At 31.9% G+C, this 22,500-nt stretch overlaps 1 protein-coding gene across 1 annotated transcript in view; it reads left to right on the top strand.

The window, feature by feature from the left end:
* The first annotated feature begins 13,601 nt into the window (after positions 1-13,601).
* Positions 13,602-22,500, top strand: part of LOC127714241 (uncharacterized) — a 10,227-nt gene continuing 1,328 nt past the window's right edge. Inside the window, exons 1-2 of the mRNA XM_052220282.1 lie at positions 13,602-13,785; positions 21,828-22,500. The exon at positions 21,828-22,500 is cut by the window's right edge and continues 1,328 nt beyond it. Of these exons, the coding sequence (XP_052076242.1) occupies positions 13,779-13,785; positions 21,828-22,500 (680 nt within the window). The 5' untranslated portion in view covers positions 13,602-13,778. The remainder of the gene's footprint in view (positions 13,786-21,827) is intronic.

Here is a 22,500-nt window from a genome sequence, read left to right as displayed (position 1 = left end):
TCAACATTGTGTTATCATCTTAATCACTATAAAAACAAACAAATGTAACGAAGAAGCACAAAAAGACATACATCAAATTTAACATCCTCATTTTGCTAATATTATACGATTTTATTTATCTATGTAAAATCCACCCATAAAGGATGGAAGGTTTTAAGTACTGGCGTAAAATCGCGCGTTAGAAATTCGCACAGGTAGACATGAAATAATTTTGTCGTTCAAATTTTGAGGGGATACATAAATACAGAGTCACGTAAAATGGATATAACAAAACACAGACTTAACAGTAAAAGTAATATTAATAAATAAAATAAAATAATTGTGTGGTACAAAGTATGACGATATACATAAGTACAGAGTCAAGTCTAATGTATATCACAAAAAAACAGACTCAATAGTAAAAGTAATATTAATAAATGAAATAATTTTGTCGTTCAAAGTATGACGGGATACATAAGCACAGAGTCACGTCAAATGGATACCCAGACTTAACAGTGAAAGTAATATTAATAAAGACAAATAAAAGAATACTATAACACGTTATTATGATGATACACAATGTCAGTACGCAAAATCTATACTTCAAGACTATCGTGTATTATTTGTGAAATTGATACGGAATATTTATCAACAAGTTCTTGGTACCTTCCGATGAACTTTTTAAGAAAAAGGACGAGACGTTCTTTGACATACCCCTGGTTCATCAACTTTCTGCTCAGACACTGGTGACGTTTTACAAAGTCTGAGTAGGAGCTGCAAGCTCTTGAATACCGAATTAGTTGGGAAATGTATATCCCAGATGCAGGTGAAGTTGGTATATTGCTACTAAGGTGGGGAAAATTGATAATTTCAAATATAAAATCGTCTCGTTTGTCATTGATTCTGGTACTGAGATGACTGTGTATGTCAAATTCGAGGTATAAGTCTAAAAATGAGGCGGAGGAAGCCGTGTCTGTTGTTTCTTTAATTTCTAGTTCTGGTGGATATATTAATGGAACCCAATCAGAAAAGTTCGGATTGTTAATGGAAAGAACATCATCAATATATCTGAAAGTGAAATTAAATTACCTGGCTTCTTTGATCTTCTTGTTTTTGACAAGTGTCTGAAGGAACTCCGATTCATATGAAAATAAGAAGAGGTCGGCAAGAAGAGGAGCACAGTTCGTTCCCATAGGAATGCCGACAATTTGTTGAAAAAGTCTACCTCCAAATTCAACAAATATGTTGTCAATAAGAAACTCCAGCATACTGATCACTTGTTCCTCTGTGTAGCATGTTTTACCCTTTTGTTCACTATTACCAAATATGCCTTATGGTATCCCAAAGTAATAAATTTAAAGCGTATGCTACCATTTTTATGATGAAAAGCATTTTGGATTATTTCTTTTAGACGTTTTTTCAATTTCACATGGGGAATGGTGGTATACAAGGTTGAAAAATCAAAAGTTTTGATAGAACTAATTTCAGAAAAAGACCGAGATTTAAAATTATCCAGAAGTTCTTTAGAGTTTTTAAGAATCCAGATATGGTTAATACCACTACTCGAGTAAACAGTTTCACAGTATTTCTGAAGACCCTCTTTCACTGCGGACAGAATTTTAGTCAATCTAATGGACAATTCTTTAGTGGAACAGGCAGATGAGCCGGCAATGTACCGTTGTTTGTACGGAATTTTGTGAAGTTTAGGTATCCAATATAAACAAGGTAAGTCCTCCGATTTGTTGTTAAATGCAATGTTCATTGAAGCCATGAAGGACTTATGATTCGCCAAAATCTCATTCTTGTCAAATGATATGTTTTTGTATGTGGGATTACCTGAGTGCTCATTTATTCCTAATTCTTTTACAAAACATTCGTATTAATACCATTTACATATAAAGACAATATTATTTGAAGCATTTTCCGCAGGAACAACAACATACTTATCTTGAAGAGATGATAGATATTTCACAGCCTCTTTGTCTCTGAAAATGGACTTTGGTCGATCATTCACACAGTTTTTCAACTTATGAAGCGACGTTTTATCAGAGACCTGATTGTTTTGACCCATTCTGACAAAGTGTCTAGTTGAACTTCTTCTCGTTTAGCCCATGCTCTGGCGTAGTCCTCAATGGAATCCATAATAATTTTTGAAGTTATGGTTCCAATTGATGTTTTGGGGTTCTCTAAACTTAGGACCATGTGAAATCACCTTTCTGAGATTTTCATTGTGACTTATGTTTAGATCCCCAGTAATAACATGGCCAGAGGTGCCGTAATTGTAAGGCGAGTGGGAACAGCCACATGTCAGAGGGTATTTTAGGTATTGTTCTAAATCAAGGTCCTGTAATGCTTGTTTATAGTTGAATATTTTGGGTGCAATGGTTTTGGTGTAACTGTAGGATACGATAGGAACAGACTGATTTTGAAAATAAATAGGAATTTTAGATGTTACCTCCTTGTAATGTAGAACGTTGCTGATGTTGATTGCATCAATTCCTCTATTGGTAAAGAAAACAGGAAGGAATTTCCTCTTTCCCTCATGTAAAGTTTCCGATCTTACTGGTTTAAAAAGACGGAAAAGAGCTACATCACAAATTATACTGACAAGTCTGTATATTGGAGAAAATGTATTTATGCATCCTTTGTCAAGTGCATAATCTCTCAAACATTTTAGAAAATTACCAGGCAGTAAAAAAAGAATAGTTCTAATGTGATGTTAACCAAGCGGATGATGAAGATGAGAAAGAAAATCATCAAAGCTCCCAGAGGGCGATCAAGATTTGGAAGACTTTTTAACATTAGGCCGATGGTAACGTTTTTGCCCATGACTACGTTGGTTTCGTAAGGTAGTGTTAAATAAACTCATTACATTAACATCACTGCAGGCTGGACTTGACAAATTTCCTACTCCTTTGACATTATCATTGCAACCATATGGCATTGCAGTACCTAGTTCCCTTATCCATAAATTTTCTCTATCTTTTCGGAAAGGAGTACTAAGTACAGGGCTATTTGTGTAGTGATAAATTTCCTCGATGATGCGTACTTTCATAGATAAAGACGGATCATGGTCCGATTGATTAAAATGGTTATAAAGAACCCTGAATTGCGGATCTTTATTATCAGACCGATGTTGATTCATCCTTTTACGCAAAGTTTGTCGAGTTTCACCAACATAAAGTAGTCCACACAAAGTACATTCAATTCCGTACACGACATTGTCCATGGAACAGTCCAGAGGCTCGAAAACTTTAGTATAATACGTTTTTCCTGTTAAATTAATGGTAAAATCAGGAGTCGTGATTAACATATTACATGTCTAACACGTGCTCCTTTTTCCTTTTTTGTGTTTACAAGAAGAAATGATAGGTGTAGATTCACTTGTAGCAGGTGTATTCAAACCATCGAAAATATTAATGCAACATGGCTTCAATTTATGAAAAGTATCTGAATGTTTAAAGTAGTAAAATGCCTATACTTTACTAAGTTAGAAATTACCAAGTAAATTCATAGACTCTTTCTACATAAGCAAATGCCTATACTTTACCAAGTAAGAAATATTACAGTTGTTATCTATACGTTTGATGTGTTTGAGCTTTTGATTTTGCCATTTGTTTATGGACTTTTCGTTTTGAATTTTCCATGGAGTCCAGTACTTTTGTTATTTTACTTTTTTTAACCCTCCTACACAAGACTGGTTTATTTCTGTGACCGTGACCTGAGCTATGGCTAGTCATTTATTTTAAACTGGATGGATCTATTCTTAACATGAAATGTGTTTTTGTGTGAAAAAAAGATAACGATAGAAAATGGCTCTAGTTCAAATGGGAATATCCTCGATCTTATGGTAGTACCATTATTAGTCGGAAAGATGCTCTATTTTTTGTTCTGATCATTCCATACAATCCCTGGCAGTCATTATTCGTTTTGCTGTGTCCCCTGTTATCCTTTTATTTTTAAATTCACTAAATTATCGGGTATTGGATCGGATCTTGCATACCCATACTGCAACTTTTTATGTATTGAATAATTTCTCCTGTCAGCGACATGTTCCCAATTTAATTTCTTACACAATTCAATATTAGTCTTCCACATCATAAGGCAATCAAATAGAACTGATATGTGTTACGTAAAAATTTCAAGATGAAGTGAATATCGTATGAAACTACATGTAACAGCTTCGCACCGTGATACATTTCATACAGTTTTAACACGCAAATCGAAATGATCTGTAACAAACACAAAAAATAAACACATTGGAATCTTATTAAATTACGATTTGAAATGTGTTGTAGCCAACACTATTAACACACGATCCAAAAAATCCTCCAGCTATTAATTTTTACCTACGATCCGAATTTTTTCGTAATAGATATTATTAACACATGATGAAAAATATCTGTAACAAATAACATCAAAACACGATACGGAATCTTCTGTTACCAACACTTTAAACAAAGTATCAAAATGTTCTGTAACCAACACTCTGCCTTTTTGTGTTTCTTTGATACATGTGACGTGGCTCTGTACTTATACATCCCGTCATTGTGTTATTGTGCCAATGTTTGTTTACATATTTGTTTGTTTTTATAGTGACTAAGATAATAACAGTGTTGACTGCTGTACCCCTATTTTTGACATTTTTACCTATTATGTCTGTTTGTTTTGTTCACACATCGTTGTCAATATAATGGAACTATATCCGACTGTCATACAAGTGAGATGTTTAGCTAGCTATAAAACCAGGTTTAATTCACCATTTTCTACATAAGAAAATGCCTGTACCAAGTCAGGATTATGACAGTTGTTATTCGTTCGTTTGATGTGTTTGAGCTTTTGATTTTGCCTTTTGATTACGGACTTTCCGTTTTGAGTTTTCCTCGGAGTTCAGTATTTTTGTGATTTTACTTTTTTCTAAACATTTGTATGAAATGTTTTGCACCCGACGCTATTAACATACGAATCGAAATATTTTGTAAAGAACACTGTTAACAGAGAATTCGAAATATTCTTTAATTAAAAATATTAACATACGATTCAAATGTTCTGTAACCAACACTTTTGACATCCAAATTGAAATATTATGTTTTGTAACCAACTCTTTGAACATACGTATCTATATGTTTTGTAACTAACACTTTTAACATAAGCATGGATATGTTCTGATAACGACACTATTAGCAAACAAATCGATATGGTATGTAACCAAGACTATAAAAACAGATCCAAAATTTTCTGTAACCAATACTAATAACATACGAATTAAAATGTTCTGTGACCAACACTATCAACACATGAATGGAAATGTTTTGTAACCAATCATATTAAATACCAAAACATTTTTTTCCCATCAGGTTTACAGTCAAAGTTATGTATGATTAAAAGTTGATAATGAAACATTAGATCAAAACCCGGATTACAACATCAATAAGCACAATTCCGGTATTATAACTTCAAAGTGATTAATGCAAGATTATAGCTTTATGGCAAGGACAAAAATAACGTTTAACCTTTGTTAACCCATTCCTTTAACATTTTTACAGAATCAGCAACACCGAATGAATCAATAGCTTTGTATCGATATTTATGTCAGAAAATTGTTGGAACAGAGGAGGATGTAAAAATAATCAAAACGATGAACGCTGTCAGAGACAATATAGAAAGGACAAGTGTATGACAATAATCACTAGTGGAAGTTTTGGAGAGGGACTTGATATACGAGGTAGCGATTTCGATATAATGAAGATTTTGAAATATGTTGAGGTCTTTGAAGACACAAACATTAATGTTAGTGCTTTAAAAATGAATTTTGAAATAGATATGGAAGATACTCAGCCAGGTTTCACTAAGTTACGTTTAGTGCGACCAAATAACCTGTTTTTCCTTAATGAATGTGTGATATGTGATAGGTCGGGATTTATACTTGTCAAACGTTACATTTAAAAAAGATTTTTCACGCACATTTTTCAGACTGTGCATGGACCATGTGTATCTGATGAAAAGGGATTATATGACTTCGCATTCTGTTTACATTGTAAATTGTGGATAACACCAGCAAAGCAATGGATAATACGATCAAATAATTCATGGCCGAGCTGCAATTTTAAACAGAATATTATAAAACACGGGGTTCTATTTGTACCCGTAGGTGCAAAAGGATCCTCACAAGAAGAAATAAAATGGCGGATATCATTTTCAGTTGGAGAAAAACTTTTCATTCATACATTCATACATTCAAACATACACAATTACTATGCTATGCACTAATGAAAATTTTTCTGAAAGACGTCATAGCTTTAGCCAGAGATTGTAGAGAATTGCTTTGTTCATATTTCATGAAAACAATTTTGTTTTGGATATGTGAGGAATTGCCTTCATCAATATGGAAACCTGAAAACTTGATGTCTTGTTACATGAGATATTTCCGAAGGCTAATATATTGTGTTGAATACGCACTTTGTTCACATTATTTCATTCCTGAGAATAACTTATTTGAGAATAAGATTCAAGGACAAGCACAGAAAACACTTTTTAAAGAGTTGAAAACTCTAAACAGTTATGGTTGGCAATGCATATTATTGTCTGACCAAATCTCTAATTTCGCATCATCTCGGATTTGCAGTGAGTCCAATCGTTTACACGATAATACCGTTGAAAAATTATTAACCTGCTCTATGTTTATAGAAAAAAATATAAACTTGCCCTCTGTTTTTCATTTGGAAAAAGGTATAAACAAGGTATTGTCCAGTAAGAGTTCGAAAATGAAATACCTCTACACATATTATATGTCAAGATGTTGTTTGAAGAAAGGGCTAGCACTGCCATTTAAAGATATGTCTGGAAATAAATCTACTAATAAACAGTACAAAACTCGTATAAGTACTGTGCAGATGAGCACACGTCATGACATCGACTAGAAAATAAGAGGCAATACCGGGAATCCCTGAGGAATCTACAGTTGACTATAGAGGAAAGCTATTTAATTTCAAATAGTGAAAAAAATGACTGTTACAACATCTTAAGAATAAGTTTCCAAATGATTGGGAGTATTAGAATCAGCGAGACAAGCTTTTATGCAATCGTTGGAATTATGTCCAAATAACAAAACATTACATTCCAAAAATTGTCATTGATAAGTTTAATTTGATAATTCTGATGTTTTTGTTTTCTTTTGCATATACCTGTTAGTCTTATGTTTTCTACATTAGAATAGTATATTTAATTAAATTCATGACACAGTTGCATTTCCAAATACTGTATAGTTACGTTTTAATGTTTGAAAAAAAAAACAATTATGGGGTCAACAATTAGCAAATAGAGGAGGAGGAGGAGGAGGGTGACGACGACGACAATGATGATGATGATGCTGATGATAATGGTGATGATGATGATGATAATGATGATGATGATGATGATGATGATGATGATGATGATGATGATGATGATGATGATGATGATGATGATGATGATGATGATGATGATGATGATGATGATGATGATGATGATGATGATGATGATGATGATGATGATGATGAATGTTTGTACAGAATTGTGTGAAGAATCCAACCGGTAAGGTTAGGTTTGTCCTATGTATAGATAGCCTTTGAACATGTTATAGTGTTTGTCACAACACATTTGAATGTTCTGTTTTTAAATACTCTTCAACTTCGTTTTTGATTTGGCCTTCCAACTGTCTCGATTCAAGCATCGGTGTTGAGGTTATGTATTAGAAACGTGCGTCTGACGTATACAATTATAAGCCTGGTATCGATTCAAGCATCAGTGATGAGGTGATGTAGTATAAACGTGCGTCTGACGTCACAATTATAAGCCAACTGTTGTAACATATAGCTTGAAAACAATAGAAATAAAGGATACCAACAAAATATCAGTTATGAAAATCAAAATTATCCATGCAGTTATTTTCTTTCCACCAAGCTCATCCTTAACAATATAGAGAATTATTCAAATACAATTTGGTACCCCACTTATCAAAAAGACTACTCCTTCAAAACATAAAAGCTATCTACGACGATAACTTTAATGAAATCTAACCAAAAATTGTTCACGCTACGGAATATATACCAAATTTCTGAAGTTTCAATGCATCACATTTGATGACAAGAATTTGCAACAAAAATAACTACAAATCCAAACAAAGTTTACAATAATTCACAGAAAAAAGATACAATTTTTATCAACAACCTGATACTGCCAACTCCTAGTCATTGGTATGACGGTTTATGCTCTTCAAATTCGCATTCGATTTGGCATTCAAACTAATATAAAATTGAGAATTGAATTGGGGAATGTGTCATAGAGACAACAATCCGACCAAAGAGCAGAAAACAGCCGACGGCCACAAATGGGTCTTCAACACATCGAGAAAATCCCGCACCAGGAGACGTGCTTCAGCTGGCCCCTTAACAAAAAAGTGTACTAGTTCGTTGAAAATGGATGTCATACTTAACTCGAAAACATATAAATGAACTAAAATTTAAAAAAAAACATACAAAACTAACAAAAGCCAGAATCTCCTGACTTGGGACAGATTCGAACGTCAACAATGAGCTTTATGTAGAAAAAACGCATGTATGTTATACAAAATCAAAAGCGTTATGTCTTTGATCATTTTTCACAACAACTTGGTCTATTCAGTTGCTGGTTGAAGTTTCGTCCCTACAGGCATCACCAACCCAGCAGTCAGCGTTTTGTAATGACCCAAAATATCATTGAAATGATTATTGTTTTGTTAATTTACTGTTTTGAAATGTTTAAGTATTCAAAACACTTATATAATTTGTCTTAGGAGGAATTTTGGAAATTCAATGGTCTTTAGAAAAACTCATCAAAGATACCAGAATTATAATTTTGTACATCGTATTTGAAAAGTCCAAGGGAATATCAAAACTGTAAGTTCCTTTTAATATGGCAAAATCAAAAGCTTAAACACATATAACGAATGGAAAACAACTGTCATATTCCTGTCTTTGTACCGTCATATCCTTATGTAGAAAATGGTGGTTTAAACTTGGTTTTATAGTTAGCTTAACCTCTCACTTGTATGACAGTCGCATAGATTTCCATCATATTGACAACAATGTGTGAGCAAAACAAACAGATATAATAGATACAAACGTCAAACCTTCGGGTACAGCAGTCAATATTGTAATATTATCTTAATCACTATAAAAACAAACACCTGTTTCAACTGTTTGGAAACACCAAATGGCATATAGACAGAGTACATAATTTAAAATCAAAGACACGAACTAAAAATTGACCATAGCACAATAACACAATGGTGGGATGTATACGTACCGATCCAAGTCATAAGTATATAATCAAAAATGAATAAACAAGGTATTGGTATCTTCCAATGAACTTTTTTATAAACGAGACGTTCTTTGACATAACCTTAGGTTATCAACTTTCTGATCAGACACTGGTGACGTTTTATAAAGTCTGAGTAGGAGCTGCAAGCTCTTGAATAACGAATATTTTCGGAAATGTATATCCCATATGCAGGTGAAGTTGGCATATTGCTGCTAAGGTGGGGAAAATGTATAATTTCAAAATCAAAATCGTCTCGCTTGTCATAGGTTCTGGTATTGAGTTGATCACTTATGTCAAATTGGATGTATCAGTCTAAAAATGAGGCGGAAAAAATCCGTGTCTGTTGTTTCTTTAATTTCTAGTTCTGGAGATTATGTTAATGGAATCCTATCAGAAAAGTTTGGCTAGTTAATGGAAAGAACATCATCAATATATCTGAATGTGAAATTAAATGATCGGGCTTCTTTAATTTTCTTGTATTGACAAGTGTCTGAAGGACGGAGACTCCGACTCATATGAAATTAAGAAGAGGTCGGCAAGGAGAAGCGCACAGTTCGGTTCCATAGGAATGCTGACAACTTGCTGAAAAATTCTACCTCCAAATTCAACAAATATGATGTCAATACGAAATTCCACCATACTGATCACTTGTTCTTCTGTGTTGCATATTTACCTTTTAGTTCACTATTAACAAGATATGCCGAATGGTATCCCAAAGCAATAAATTTATAGCGTATACTGCCATTTATATATTGAAAATCATTGTGGATTATTTCTTTTAGACGATTTTTCACATTGGAAATGGTTGTATACAGGGTTGAAGTATCAAAAGTTTTGATAGAATAAGTTTCAGAGAAAGATCGACATGTAAAATTATCAAGAAATTCTTTAGAGTTTTTTAGAATCCACATATGGTTAATACCACTACACGAGTAAACAGTTTCACAGTATTTCTGAAGCCCCTTTTTCACTGCAGCAAGAATTTTTGTCAATCTTATGGACAATTCCATTGTAGAACATATAGATGAGCCGGCAATGTACCGTTGTTTGTACGAAATTTTGTGAAGCTTATGTATCTAATTCAAACAAGATGCTGTTCAATGTAATGTTCATTGAAGCCATAAAGGACTTATGATTCGTCAAATCTCATTCTTGTCAAATGATATGTATTTGTATGTAGTGTTCAGTGATTGCTCATTTATTCCTTATTCATTTACAAGACATTCATAGTAAGACGATTTACACACAAAACAATATTATTCGAAGCTTTGTCCGCAGGAACAACAACATATTTATCATGAAGAGATTAAAGACATTTCACATTTCTTTTTCTATGAAAACGGACTTTGGTCGATCATTCACACACTTATTCAACTTATAAATTCGACGTTTTATCAGAGACCTGATTGTTTTGACCCACTCTGACAATGTGTCAATTTCAACTTCTTCTCGTTTAGCCAATGCTCTGGCGTAGTCCTCAGTGAAATTCATAATTATTCTAAAGTTATGGTTCCAATTGATGTTGGGGTTCTCTGATCTTAGGACAATGAGATATCACCTTTTCGAGATGTTCATGTTGAATTATGTTTAGATCCCAAGTAATAACATGGCCAGAGGGACTGTAGATATAAGGCGAGTGGGAACAGTCACATGTTTGAGGGTTTTTAGGGTATTTCTTTTTTTCTAAATCAAGGTCCTGCAATGCTTGCTTATAGTTAAACACGTAAGATGCAATGGTTTAGGTGTAACTGTAGGACACAATAGGAACAGACTGATTTTGAAAATAAATTGGAATTTTAGATGTTACCTCTTCGTGACAAAGAACGTTGCTGATGTAGATAGCATTAATTCATTTATTAGTCAAATTAATAGAGAGGAATTTCCACTTTTCATCATGTTAAGGTTCCGATCTCACTGGTTTAAAAAGACGGAAAAGAGCTATATCACAAATTATACTGACCAGTCGTCTGAATGTTGGCGAATTGGATCTATGCATCCCTTATCAAGTGCATAATCAAACATTTAAGAAAATTTACAGGCAGTGAAAAGAGAATAGTTCTAATGTAATGTAACCCTATCGGATGATGAAGATGTGAAAGAAAGTCATCACAGCTGCCAGAGAGCGTTTTAGATTAGAAAAACTTTTGAGCAATAGGCCGATGTTAATGTTTTACCAATGACTACGCTGGGGTCTTAAGGTTGTATTAAATAAACTCATTATATTTACATCACTGGAGGCTAGACATGACAAATTTACTACTCTTTTGATGTTATCATTGCAACTATATGGCATTGCAGTACCTAGTTCCTTTATCAAGAAATTTCTCTATATTTTCAGAAAGGAGTACTCAGTACATATTGGTGTGATGATAATTTTTTTGATGATGTGTATTTTCATAGATAAAGAAGGACCTTGCTTAGTGTTCCATGTTAAGTTACTAGTGAAATCTGCCGAAGTGGTTAACAGTATATAATAGATGTCTTACATGTACTCTTCTTTCCTTTTTTATGTTTACAAGTAGACATCCTAGCCTTGTTTGTTCTTTGCACTATCATTATTAATCATGCATTAAGCTAGCAAGTTGATGATGCCCTCGGGGAATGATACACCAGCAGTAAAGTTTCTTCTAGGAAGAAACTGGACAGCGACTTGGTTATAGTATAAAGTAAAATTCAAAACGGAAAGTCCTTTATAAAATGGCAAAATCAAAGGTCAAACATATGTAACGAATGCAAAATCAAAAGCTCAAACATATATAACGAATGGAAAACAATTGTTATATTCCTGACTTGGTATGGATATTTCTTTATGTGGAAAATGGTTTTGTAGCTAGCTAAACCTCTCACTTGTATGACAGTAGCATATCATTGTTTTATAATGACAATAATGTGTGAGCAAAACAAACAGACATGATAGGTAAAAACGTAAAAAATTAGGGTACTGCAGTCAACATTCTAATATAATATTAATCAATATAAAAACAATTAACTGTTTCAATAAAGAAAGATAACAAGGCATATAGATTTTGAATTTGTCTTGCGTGTGTTTTAATTCTAGATGAGTGTTATGTAGAATATAATATCAGCCTAGAATCTATGATTTGTTTTTTACTACAACCCATTTACTCAGTCGACTCATTTTACACAAAGGCTACAGAAAACCGCACAACACAAGAATACCGATAATAAGTAGCTCAAAAGAGAAAAAAGTAACGTCATAAAATGATTAAGGCAAGAACAGAGTATGACATATGTTTTATAGAAATATCAAAAATCAAAGAAGACAGTTATAATCCTGGTACCGTTGATAACTATTTATCGAGATATATTGATCAATGAAATGTTGAAGGCAAAATACACCAAAATGGGGACATCACAGATGGTTGGCTTTCATATTTTTATCAACTTGCAAAAAGGAATCAAATCCAAATTATCACACAGAATATCTAGATTCAATAGAAAATAAGGCTAGAATAGTGGTCATATGCAAAGATTGTTTCAAACATAGTCATATAACAGACGAATGAGATTGAAGAAGCAGTATTATGTTGAAATAGGAATAACGCTGCTGACTATCCTGAAATAAATCATGAAATCATCTTCCATTTTCTTCTCTAGCATGTAAAGACTGTCGTTAAACTAAAACACACAACAACAAAACAGATCGGCAAAACAATGTTAAACATTTCCAGTAATCGATAATGCTATGTGTGACGCTTAAATACAAGTATAATGCATTATGCAGTTAACGTCTAGAAGATAGGTCGAAATTATCAAATTAATCCAGTCCTTTTTTTTTCTTCATTTTTGTCTACGAAATTATAAATCAATATCAATAAATGTGAAAAGATTATATTTTGGCAGTAAAACTACATAATTTACTACAGCCACTTTAAACAACTGAATTGTGTACATCATTGTATCCTTATACATGCTATATTAACTTGTTATATTAATATTTAAAACGAATAACCACTTGAAACTCTTTACGTTGATGGTGAAACTTCGAGCAAAGGTTATTGCTGTCATTTCTTTGTAATATATATATTACATGAGTATCAACACTAATTAGATATTACTTCCTTCGTGAATTGTATTTTAGGTAACCCTTGCATGTACTTTACGGATAATTTGAACCATTTTTCTTTTTCATTTTTGGAAGAAAAATAACAACAACAAAAATTTTCCCTACCTTGTGCCCCAATCCGCTTTATGTACGATCATATTATTTCCGTTTATTTTCAAAATAATGTTAAACTTGTGATTTCTACTTATAACAAGATGTAAAAGTTATAAACTTATCCAAAGAAAAATAATTATACTATTCATTAGTGAAAAACACAGCAATAAGTATTGCGGAGGTGGTATTGTTATATTTATATCGAGTAGTGCATGTAATAAACAAGAAAGGATAAAACGGGAATGCACGTTTTTATGTTAACATCGACGAACCTAACAAGATGTCAGGTATGATTCAATGGAGATATCTTTTTTTTTCTATATAATTCTTCTTTAGTAGTCTGTGTGGATAAACAGTCAATTGATCAATTCATTTGATCATATAGAACAAGTAGACGGGTTTTGTTTTACAGAAGGTAATCAAACGTTACAATGTCAATCTGCAATTGAGTACACTTTCAAACAAATATTGTTGTTTCAAATATTTTGTTTTTAGATTTAAAACAAAGTTTTGGCGAAGCCTAGTGTTTGTTCCATGGCCAATTATGAGAATTAAGAAAACAAATATACAATATGTTCAAATATTTCACTTGAAAGGCGAACTTTATGTTTCGATTCGGTTGGACCATTTTTTGTAAATGAAGGCTCTTGAACTGATTTGTTCTTGTTCTGTTTTTTCTTTAATGATAATAATCACGAGACAATTTATACCATACACAGGAGTTGGTAAATGATAAATATGTCCCGAAAAATAAATGATTCTGATTAAAAAGAAGCAAATTTATCATGAAGTAATTTTATCAGTAGATGTAAATTGAAATCCAATGTTGTTTTCATATATTGTATTCTCTGTTCCCATTCTTAAATTATGTCTTCATAATTTGATAATTATCTTTAATGTGTTTTTTTTTATCAATATAATCATAGATGCCGATTTAAATAAATCATGGCAATTGATTATATTTCAGTAATACATTAATTTACCAAATGTTTTAAATGGTGATAAAATCACCATTGTAAGCATGTTAGTATTAGGAATTTTAAAGTAAGGTACGGATGTTGTAATATGCAGTATGAAAGTCGCGTAGGAACCGGTGTTGTGTTTTTTTGTTTTGTTTTTTTTTCGTTTTTCAAAATGTGATCTTTTTCCCATATAACATGCTCAAAAATATTTGAAACCAAAATAACCATATTTTGGCAAATTACTTTAAAGAAGATATTGAGATATGAGTATTATCTTCAATGTTGATCATGTTGATATTTGATATTTTTGATAAGGTTTTTTATCTATTTAAATTGACAGACCTACTGTGCTAGAAATGATAAAGTAAGATTTATAAAAATATGTTTAAAAAGATTGCAAAACATATTGACATAATTAAGTTTAAATATCAATTCGAAATTTGTTATCATGAGCCTCTTCAACTTCGTACTTTATGATGACCTATTAACCGTTTAATTCGAGCGTTAGAGATGAGTCTACTTTAGACAAATAGCACTTGGCGAACAAATTAAAATTGTAGTATGTATTAGATACAATACAAAGGTAACAAAGAAACAGGCCGGTAACAACCGTTGCCGGATAGTTTTTCTGCACGAGTAGTCAGGTCAATGTCCGAGGCGATAGCCGAGGACCTTGACCTGACTACAAGTGCAGAAAAACTATACGGCAGTTTGTTTCCGGCCTGTTTTTTTGTTACCTTTGTTTTGTATCTGACTTGTACGACGTTTCAAGAAAGAAGTAGTACATTTTGCATTTAGAAGAGGTAGCAACATTAAATAGATAAGAAACGTAATTGGCCATATACCAGTTAATGCAAGTTACAGTTAAAACAAACTTTTTTTCATTTCCCTTCAGCCGAGAGATTTTTCTTAAGAAATTCAAGAATCTAATAATTTTATAAAAAGGACCATGTCATGTAAAAGATGAATGTTGTAAACATTTGAGACTTTTTAAAATGCAACTTTGCAAGTAAGTTATGCATGAAAAAGTTTCCAGAAGTACATGTAAGCAAGCTAACATTTGATTTTTATTTGGGGGGAAACGGAAAGGGGGGGAGGGTAAAATAAAATTTAGAATAAACAGGCTTGATCCTTTTTGTCGAAAAAAAATGCAGGATGTGCCATTCCATTCCCCCTTTAAAAAATAATAAAAATCGTACATTTGCTTCCAAATACATGAATTCAATATATATGAATTCAATAACAATATAAATGCATAAAAAAAAAGAATTTCCTATTTCATTAGTGAATGAAATGTTATTAAAATGGATTTGTCTTGTTATTAGATATATATAGGCATATATTTTGGATTTGTTTTAAAAATGTCATGATTGTAGGTTTTTATATATGTCTCTAATAGTGTTGGTCAGGATTTATTAAACACGTGTCACAATATGATCCAATCGCAGCTTACCGTCCAAAATTGGTGACATAAGTTGAATGATTTTCTTCAAGATTTGCTGCCTATTTGAACATGTATTACACGGACACTTTTTATCTATAGGATCAATCGTGCATTGGTGAGTTGATAGGGATTTTATCTTTTGATTAGATTTGATTTTTTATATATATTTCCTGTCTTTTTTATTGAAATATAAACGTCGGTACCAGCATTTCTTTACTTTCAGCATTGTCCAGAATACTATTCATGTCCATAAATTGAAAAAAAAATCTGAAAATCAGGAACCAGAACATTATTTTGTCAATATATTTTTTTCTCATAAAATTGGGGATCAGAATATTTTTTGGAAAAAACCATAACCCCCCCTTTTGAAGTTAAATGGTCAATCTCAGTGTACTGACATGAATAGTAATATACTGGAATTGTTTGGAAAAAAAAATAGTTATTGATGCCAACGTAAATATTTTAATAAAAAAAGACAGGAAATATGTCGGTGAAACAAAAAGTTCAAATCTAATTGAAATTTAAAGTGCCCATGAACTCACTGATCATGCACGAGTGATTCTATTCATAAAAAGTGTCCGTGTAACAACTAAAAAGTGTCCGTGTATCATCTAAAAAGTGTCCGTGTAACACCCGTTAATGTACTGTTTTTCTATAGCTCTGCTGGGGGCAAAGTCGTACAACTGTGATTAGTTTAGTCATAGGAAACATTTAAAACATAACAGATCAAATTCAATGTGATGTTTATTCATAAATAAATACATTTTTAATGGTTTCTTTAAAATTGCTTCCTAAAAAAATTTTTTTTGGGGATTTTTTCTTTATGTCATTAAATGGAAGTGATATCGGAATGATTGTTATAAATGCTCAAGGGTATTAAAAGACATTTTTCTAGGAAATATTTGTTTATTGTCCAAAATTTTTCATTTTCTCACTGATTTGTTTTTTAAAAAACACCTTGCGACGTATGGGAGCATTTTATTCGGAATGGAAAATTTCTGTTTGTGTATTTACAAATAAAACTGAAAAAAAAACATTTACGGAAAATCACATATAAGGCAATACGTGTCATTTTAAGTAGGTATTATGAGGCAATATATTCACACGTGGAGCAGGATTGTCTTACCTTTTCGGAGCGCAGGACATAACCTCCGGTTTTTTTGTGAGGTTCGTGTTGCTCAGTTTTTCTTTTCCTATGTAGTGTCTTTAGTTATAGATTTGTCTGTTTTATCGTGGTTTTTCTTTTTTTTTTCACTGACTTATACGTTTCTCTTCGACTGATTAGTTTTGAGTGTTCTTTTTGTCTTCCGCCTCCTTTTTAGATTTGAATAAGATACACATGATACAAATCATATCAATAAATCGAATTTAGTATATATTATTGCATTTATAATTCCTTTATTTTACTCGTCTCAGAAAATGATCAGAACTGTTTAAATATGTTAAAGTCTGAAGGAATCCTGTTTATTTATCTGTTGTAATTGGTTTTGATCTAGCATTCAGCTACTACGAGCTCTTTAAAATCTGTAGTATTTGTCATTTGTCTTTTTTACAATTATATCAAATCTCCTTATCTATATTAGTTTCAAAATAAGATACTATATTAACAAGCTTTCTACTATCAACAATCAACTAGCTGCTACTCAAACATTTTATGAATTTCATTATGTATTTGGATTGATGATGTTATCCACATTAGATAAATAGGGTACACGTTTCACTTTTATTAAAGGATGGATTTTGCTGACCTTTTTGTTTGGTTAGAATGTAATATGTTAAAGAGATGTTTTTGTTATTATCATTAATCATCACATAATGTCCATTTTGTAAATACAAAAATTATTAATATAAGGTTGTTATCTTGAACATATCCTCATTACAGGATTAATATCTAAAAAGAGGTAGTCTTGCTTAGTGAACTGTACCAAACAATCACAACATCATGTTAATCTACTTTCATTCCTTGACTTTAGCTTTATTAAATTTGAACATTTGTTATCACGTGTGGTAATCAAACTCAACAAAACCAATTCAAATATGCATTGAGTATCTAGCAGATGATGATGATGAAAAATGACTGCTTAACGTGTAACGACAAATTCATATGCTTATTCAGGACAATAAAATATTAATGTTATATGATTATTAACCCTGCTTTGTACTAACCGACAAGCTAAGCCGGATGTTTAACGTGCTAGTTCACAAGGTAACAGTCCGAAAACATGTCACCTTACCAGGACACATTATTTTGACTCCCAGCTGCCCTGTCTTTGATCTTACTCTTCAATGCTGCGTGCTTTTCGGACTAGCAGCAAATACCAATTTTAAAGTCTTTGTTTTGACCGGTCGGAGTTCGAACACACGACCTCTCGCACTCGAGGTGAACACGCTACCACGGGACCCCCGATACAATTGATAATGAAACGATGTAAAACAAATAATATAACTTTAATATATTATATCGTTGTTTAAAATTCAGATTATACGACATAGTCTACTAAACACTTAATTGAGACGATTTTATAAGTGTCAAGGAAGTGACACATATAACTATCTGTGTCATAGTTGATAAACCCAATAAACGTCTTTTTTGACTTATAAGGAGATTCTCATCTGATTGTTAAACATCTGTATTTACAAACGAAAACTGAAACAAACTATCAGAAACTGAAGTACGAGGACATTCATTATGTTTTAACGTAGGCATCACGTTACAATTTTATACATAAAATGCTTATAGCTTTTAAGACTTCAAGTGCATTAACAATTTTTTTACAATTTTTTTTCTATTTATCTATTTAAATAATTTTTTAAGCTCAATTCCCTGTAAGGGATACATTTCTGAAATGTTCAAGTATAAATTGAATTATCAATAAAGTCTAGTGAAAGTCGGGATATATATATATATGAACTAGTAGGGCCCTGAAATGTACTAAATTACTAGTAGGATCAATGATAATACTACAAACATAGTAAGTATAATTCAGTATTGTACTTGGTATATACATTTTTTTTTAAATTTTCCGGATGATACTGGATAATTAGGAAATTAAAATCAATGAACATGAAATGCAATTAACAACACTTCATAACAAGTAATGTTTCAATTTTTATCATGCTTGAAATAAGGTTCTTAGGGCCATTAAGGGTCAGTGGAATCAGGACAATGTAAGATTGCAAGATCATTTACTGAATATGATATTTTTGCAATAATGCCTACTCCATTTATCTTTCCGGAGCTCCCATGTTCAACTCGGTAGTTTGTTTTGTTCAATCGATGGTCTTCCGTTGATTTTTTTCTTTGGATCAATGCTTTGAAATCTGTCTTTCACCTTTTTCAACCATAACTATTTTTAGTTTAAATTTACTTTGTGTAACATTTTTCTAGCAACAACCACAGTCAGTCGTAAATGAATAATGCTTGAGTATAATCATTTTGTCAATGTTTTAAAGTAACTATGTAATTATCCTGTTGCAAATATTAAATGTGCCAAGAAAGCAGATAATAGAAATATATGTAATTGTGCTATTTGAAGATAAACATTTTTAACGCCAAACTGCAAAAGTATTAATAGGACACCAATGAAATTTTAAAAAGTTATTGTGCATAACAGGTAGAATTGCATATTAGTTTTTGTGAGTAATTACTAATGCTTTTTTGGGAAAACAATTTATTTTGCTGATAACTCACAAATTATGAGACGTATATTTATTGAAGGTAAAAACTCTAAAAGTATGGTCAGAAGAGCGATGAAGTTTTGCACAGTTCTTGGCAGAAGTTTACTTGTGTTTATAAATTGTTTGCGACAATAAAGTAAAACATTATAAGTGTTTGTTACAAATTTACAAATTCTAATAACATCCTTCCGTGCTAAGGTTTCAATAAAAACTGATATACAGAAATCATAGATTGATGCTTAAGACAAGATGAGAAAGTATCATATGATGAAGAACAGATAAACATGATATATAATGGAAACAGTAAACAAGAAAAGAAAAAACAAAACTTTCGTGTAAATAGAGTAAAACCTTGAATGTGTTTATTTTATAATTTCTCTGAACAGTGAAATGTTAAATGTGTAATCGATTTTATAATCCTTTTTTTTTTAAATATCACAACACTCTAGAAGTACCGGGTCTACATGTCTATGAAATCACTAAAGTAAAATAAAATTGTCATTGGAAGGTAAATTAATTTTTGAATATCAATTTTATGTGAACTTTAAATAAAAACGAATTATATTGGGAGAGTCCCATCACCTGACCTGTCACATTTAAACCAGGTAATACTTATTCAGTATCTCATTTTCTCCTCTTCCTTCCATGGTTATCTGTTTTATAATACCAAACTTCAACTTCAACTTTTTGCCCAGCAAATGTCGATATGGTCAAAATATTCAAAACTGTGCTGAATGATAGATGCTGGCATGCTCCTCAAGATATATTTATTATGCATTGTGTGAACAAAAATATTCCAGCTGAAATGAACAAAAAATGGAGGTAGAAAAAAAACCGGAATAAATAAGAGAGAAAAAGGAAATGAACAATTTCTTGGTATATCATCCCAATTTGTCAGGAGATAACCATTTACTTAAATATATTCTTTATACACACACATAGGCTTTTATAATATTGCAGATTCCTGGAGAGTTAAAATGAAACTTCTGAGTTTCCGTCTCTTTTTGTAGTATAAAAACGAAATTTTATCTGCATAACAATAGTTTGTGACCATTTCTGATTGTATGAGTCCTCTGTTCACCATACTTTAAACGTGTCATGGACTGGCATTCAAATTTATATATACCCGTATTTAGATTTCTGTAAAGTGAAGGACCGGTATCATTTTTGCCAAAATTTGATTTAAAATTTTCATAATAATTTTCAAAAGGCCATATTTTCGTTCTTGATTTTCAAATTAGACAAATCTCATCTAACGGTACTATATGACTTCAAAATTCCCATACTTTGGAATTATAAGTATGTCAAAACACAATGAAGAATGAAAATCTAAGCCGTAATTTACGATCCGAAATTTTCTATAACTAATAATATTTACAGTCAAACGGAAATGTTCCGTGACTAACATACGATCCGAAAAGTTCTGTAACTAAAAGTATCAATACACGACCCGGCATATTATGTAACGAATAAAATAAACACTCTATTCAAAATGTTCTATAACAAAAGGATGAATACAAGATCCGAAATATTTTGTAATCAATACTTTTAACACACGATACAAAATAATCTGTAACATACAGTAGTAACATAAGAAACGAGATGTACTTTAACCAACATTTTAAACATACAAAACGAAATGTTCTGTAACCAACACCCTTAACATACGTAAAGAAATGTTCTGTAATCAACATTATCTCATATGCAAATCGAATTGTTCTGTAACAAACACTAAAAACATACGAAACGAAATGTACTTTAACCAACATTATAAACATACAAAACGAAATATTCTGTAACCAACACTCTTAACATACGAATCGAAATGTTCTGTAACTAACACTATTACAATACAAAACGAAAAGGTATGGAATTAACTCTATAAGCATAAAGAATCGAATAGGTTTATGATCAACACTGTTAATATCTTTCGCCCCTCTTTTAATATACAAATCGAATTGTTCTGTAACGATGCATACTTCATTTCAGACGTAATCTATGTTTTAAACTTTAATATAAAAAAGAAATTGGACTGAAACTCAGATCACAACATAAAGAAAGCTTAATTTAGGAGTCATTACTTCAAATTAAATATGTGATATGCCAAACACAAGTTAGTTTGTATTACTAGTTAGATCAAAGATAATGCTCAGCAAAGATTCTAGCTTTCTGCCCAGAAAAGATAAAACAAATATAAAAAAAAGTTTTACGGCAATTTTTAACCCTTTGTAAACTTCTTATACAGAATCAGCAACAGAAAATGTTTCAACAGAACTGTACCAGTATCTATGTCAGAATATTGTTGGAACAGAAGATCACGTAAAAACAATCAGAATGATGAACACTGTCAGAGATAATTTACAAAGCGATAAGACAGTCACAATAATAACCAGTGGTAGTTTTGGAGAGGGGCTTCAGATGCGCGGTAGTGATTATGATGTTATGACGGTTTTAAAAAAAATGGAGGTCTGTGAAGACACTCCTATTTATTTTAATACTGACAAAGTATATTTTAAAATGGAAATGGTAGATACACAGACAGGTTTCACTAAGTTACGTCTAGTGCACTGTAAACGCCAGCATATCTTTGAAGACTGTGAAGTGATCGGTAGTGATTTTTACTTTTCAAACTCTTCATTTAAACAACATTTTATGACCAAGGCCGTGTCGACTGTGCATGGGCCATGTGTATCAGACAAAGATAAAACTCATGACTTTGCACACTGTTTACATAGTAAATTATGGATAGCTCCAGCAATGCAATGGGTAACACGATCAAATAATTCATGGCCGAGATACGATATTAAACAGACTATTGTAAAACACGGGGTTCTATTTGTACCTATTGGTGTGAAAGGATCTACGAAAGAGGAATTAGAATGGCGTATATCATTTTCCGTTGGGGAAAAACTTCTCAT

The sequence above is a fragment of the Mytilus californianus genome, unplaced genomic scaffold, assembly GCF_021869535.1.
Source record: "Mytilus californianus isolate M0D057914Y unplaced genomic scaffold, xbMytCali1.0.p SCAF_9, whole genome shotgun sequence".
Lineage (NCBI taxonomy): Eukaryota > Metazoa > Mollusca > Bivalvia > Mytilida > Mytilidae > Mytilus > Mytilus californianus.
This window is presented reverse-complemented; position numbering and strand designations above follow the sequence as displayed.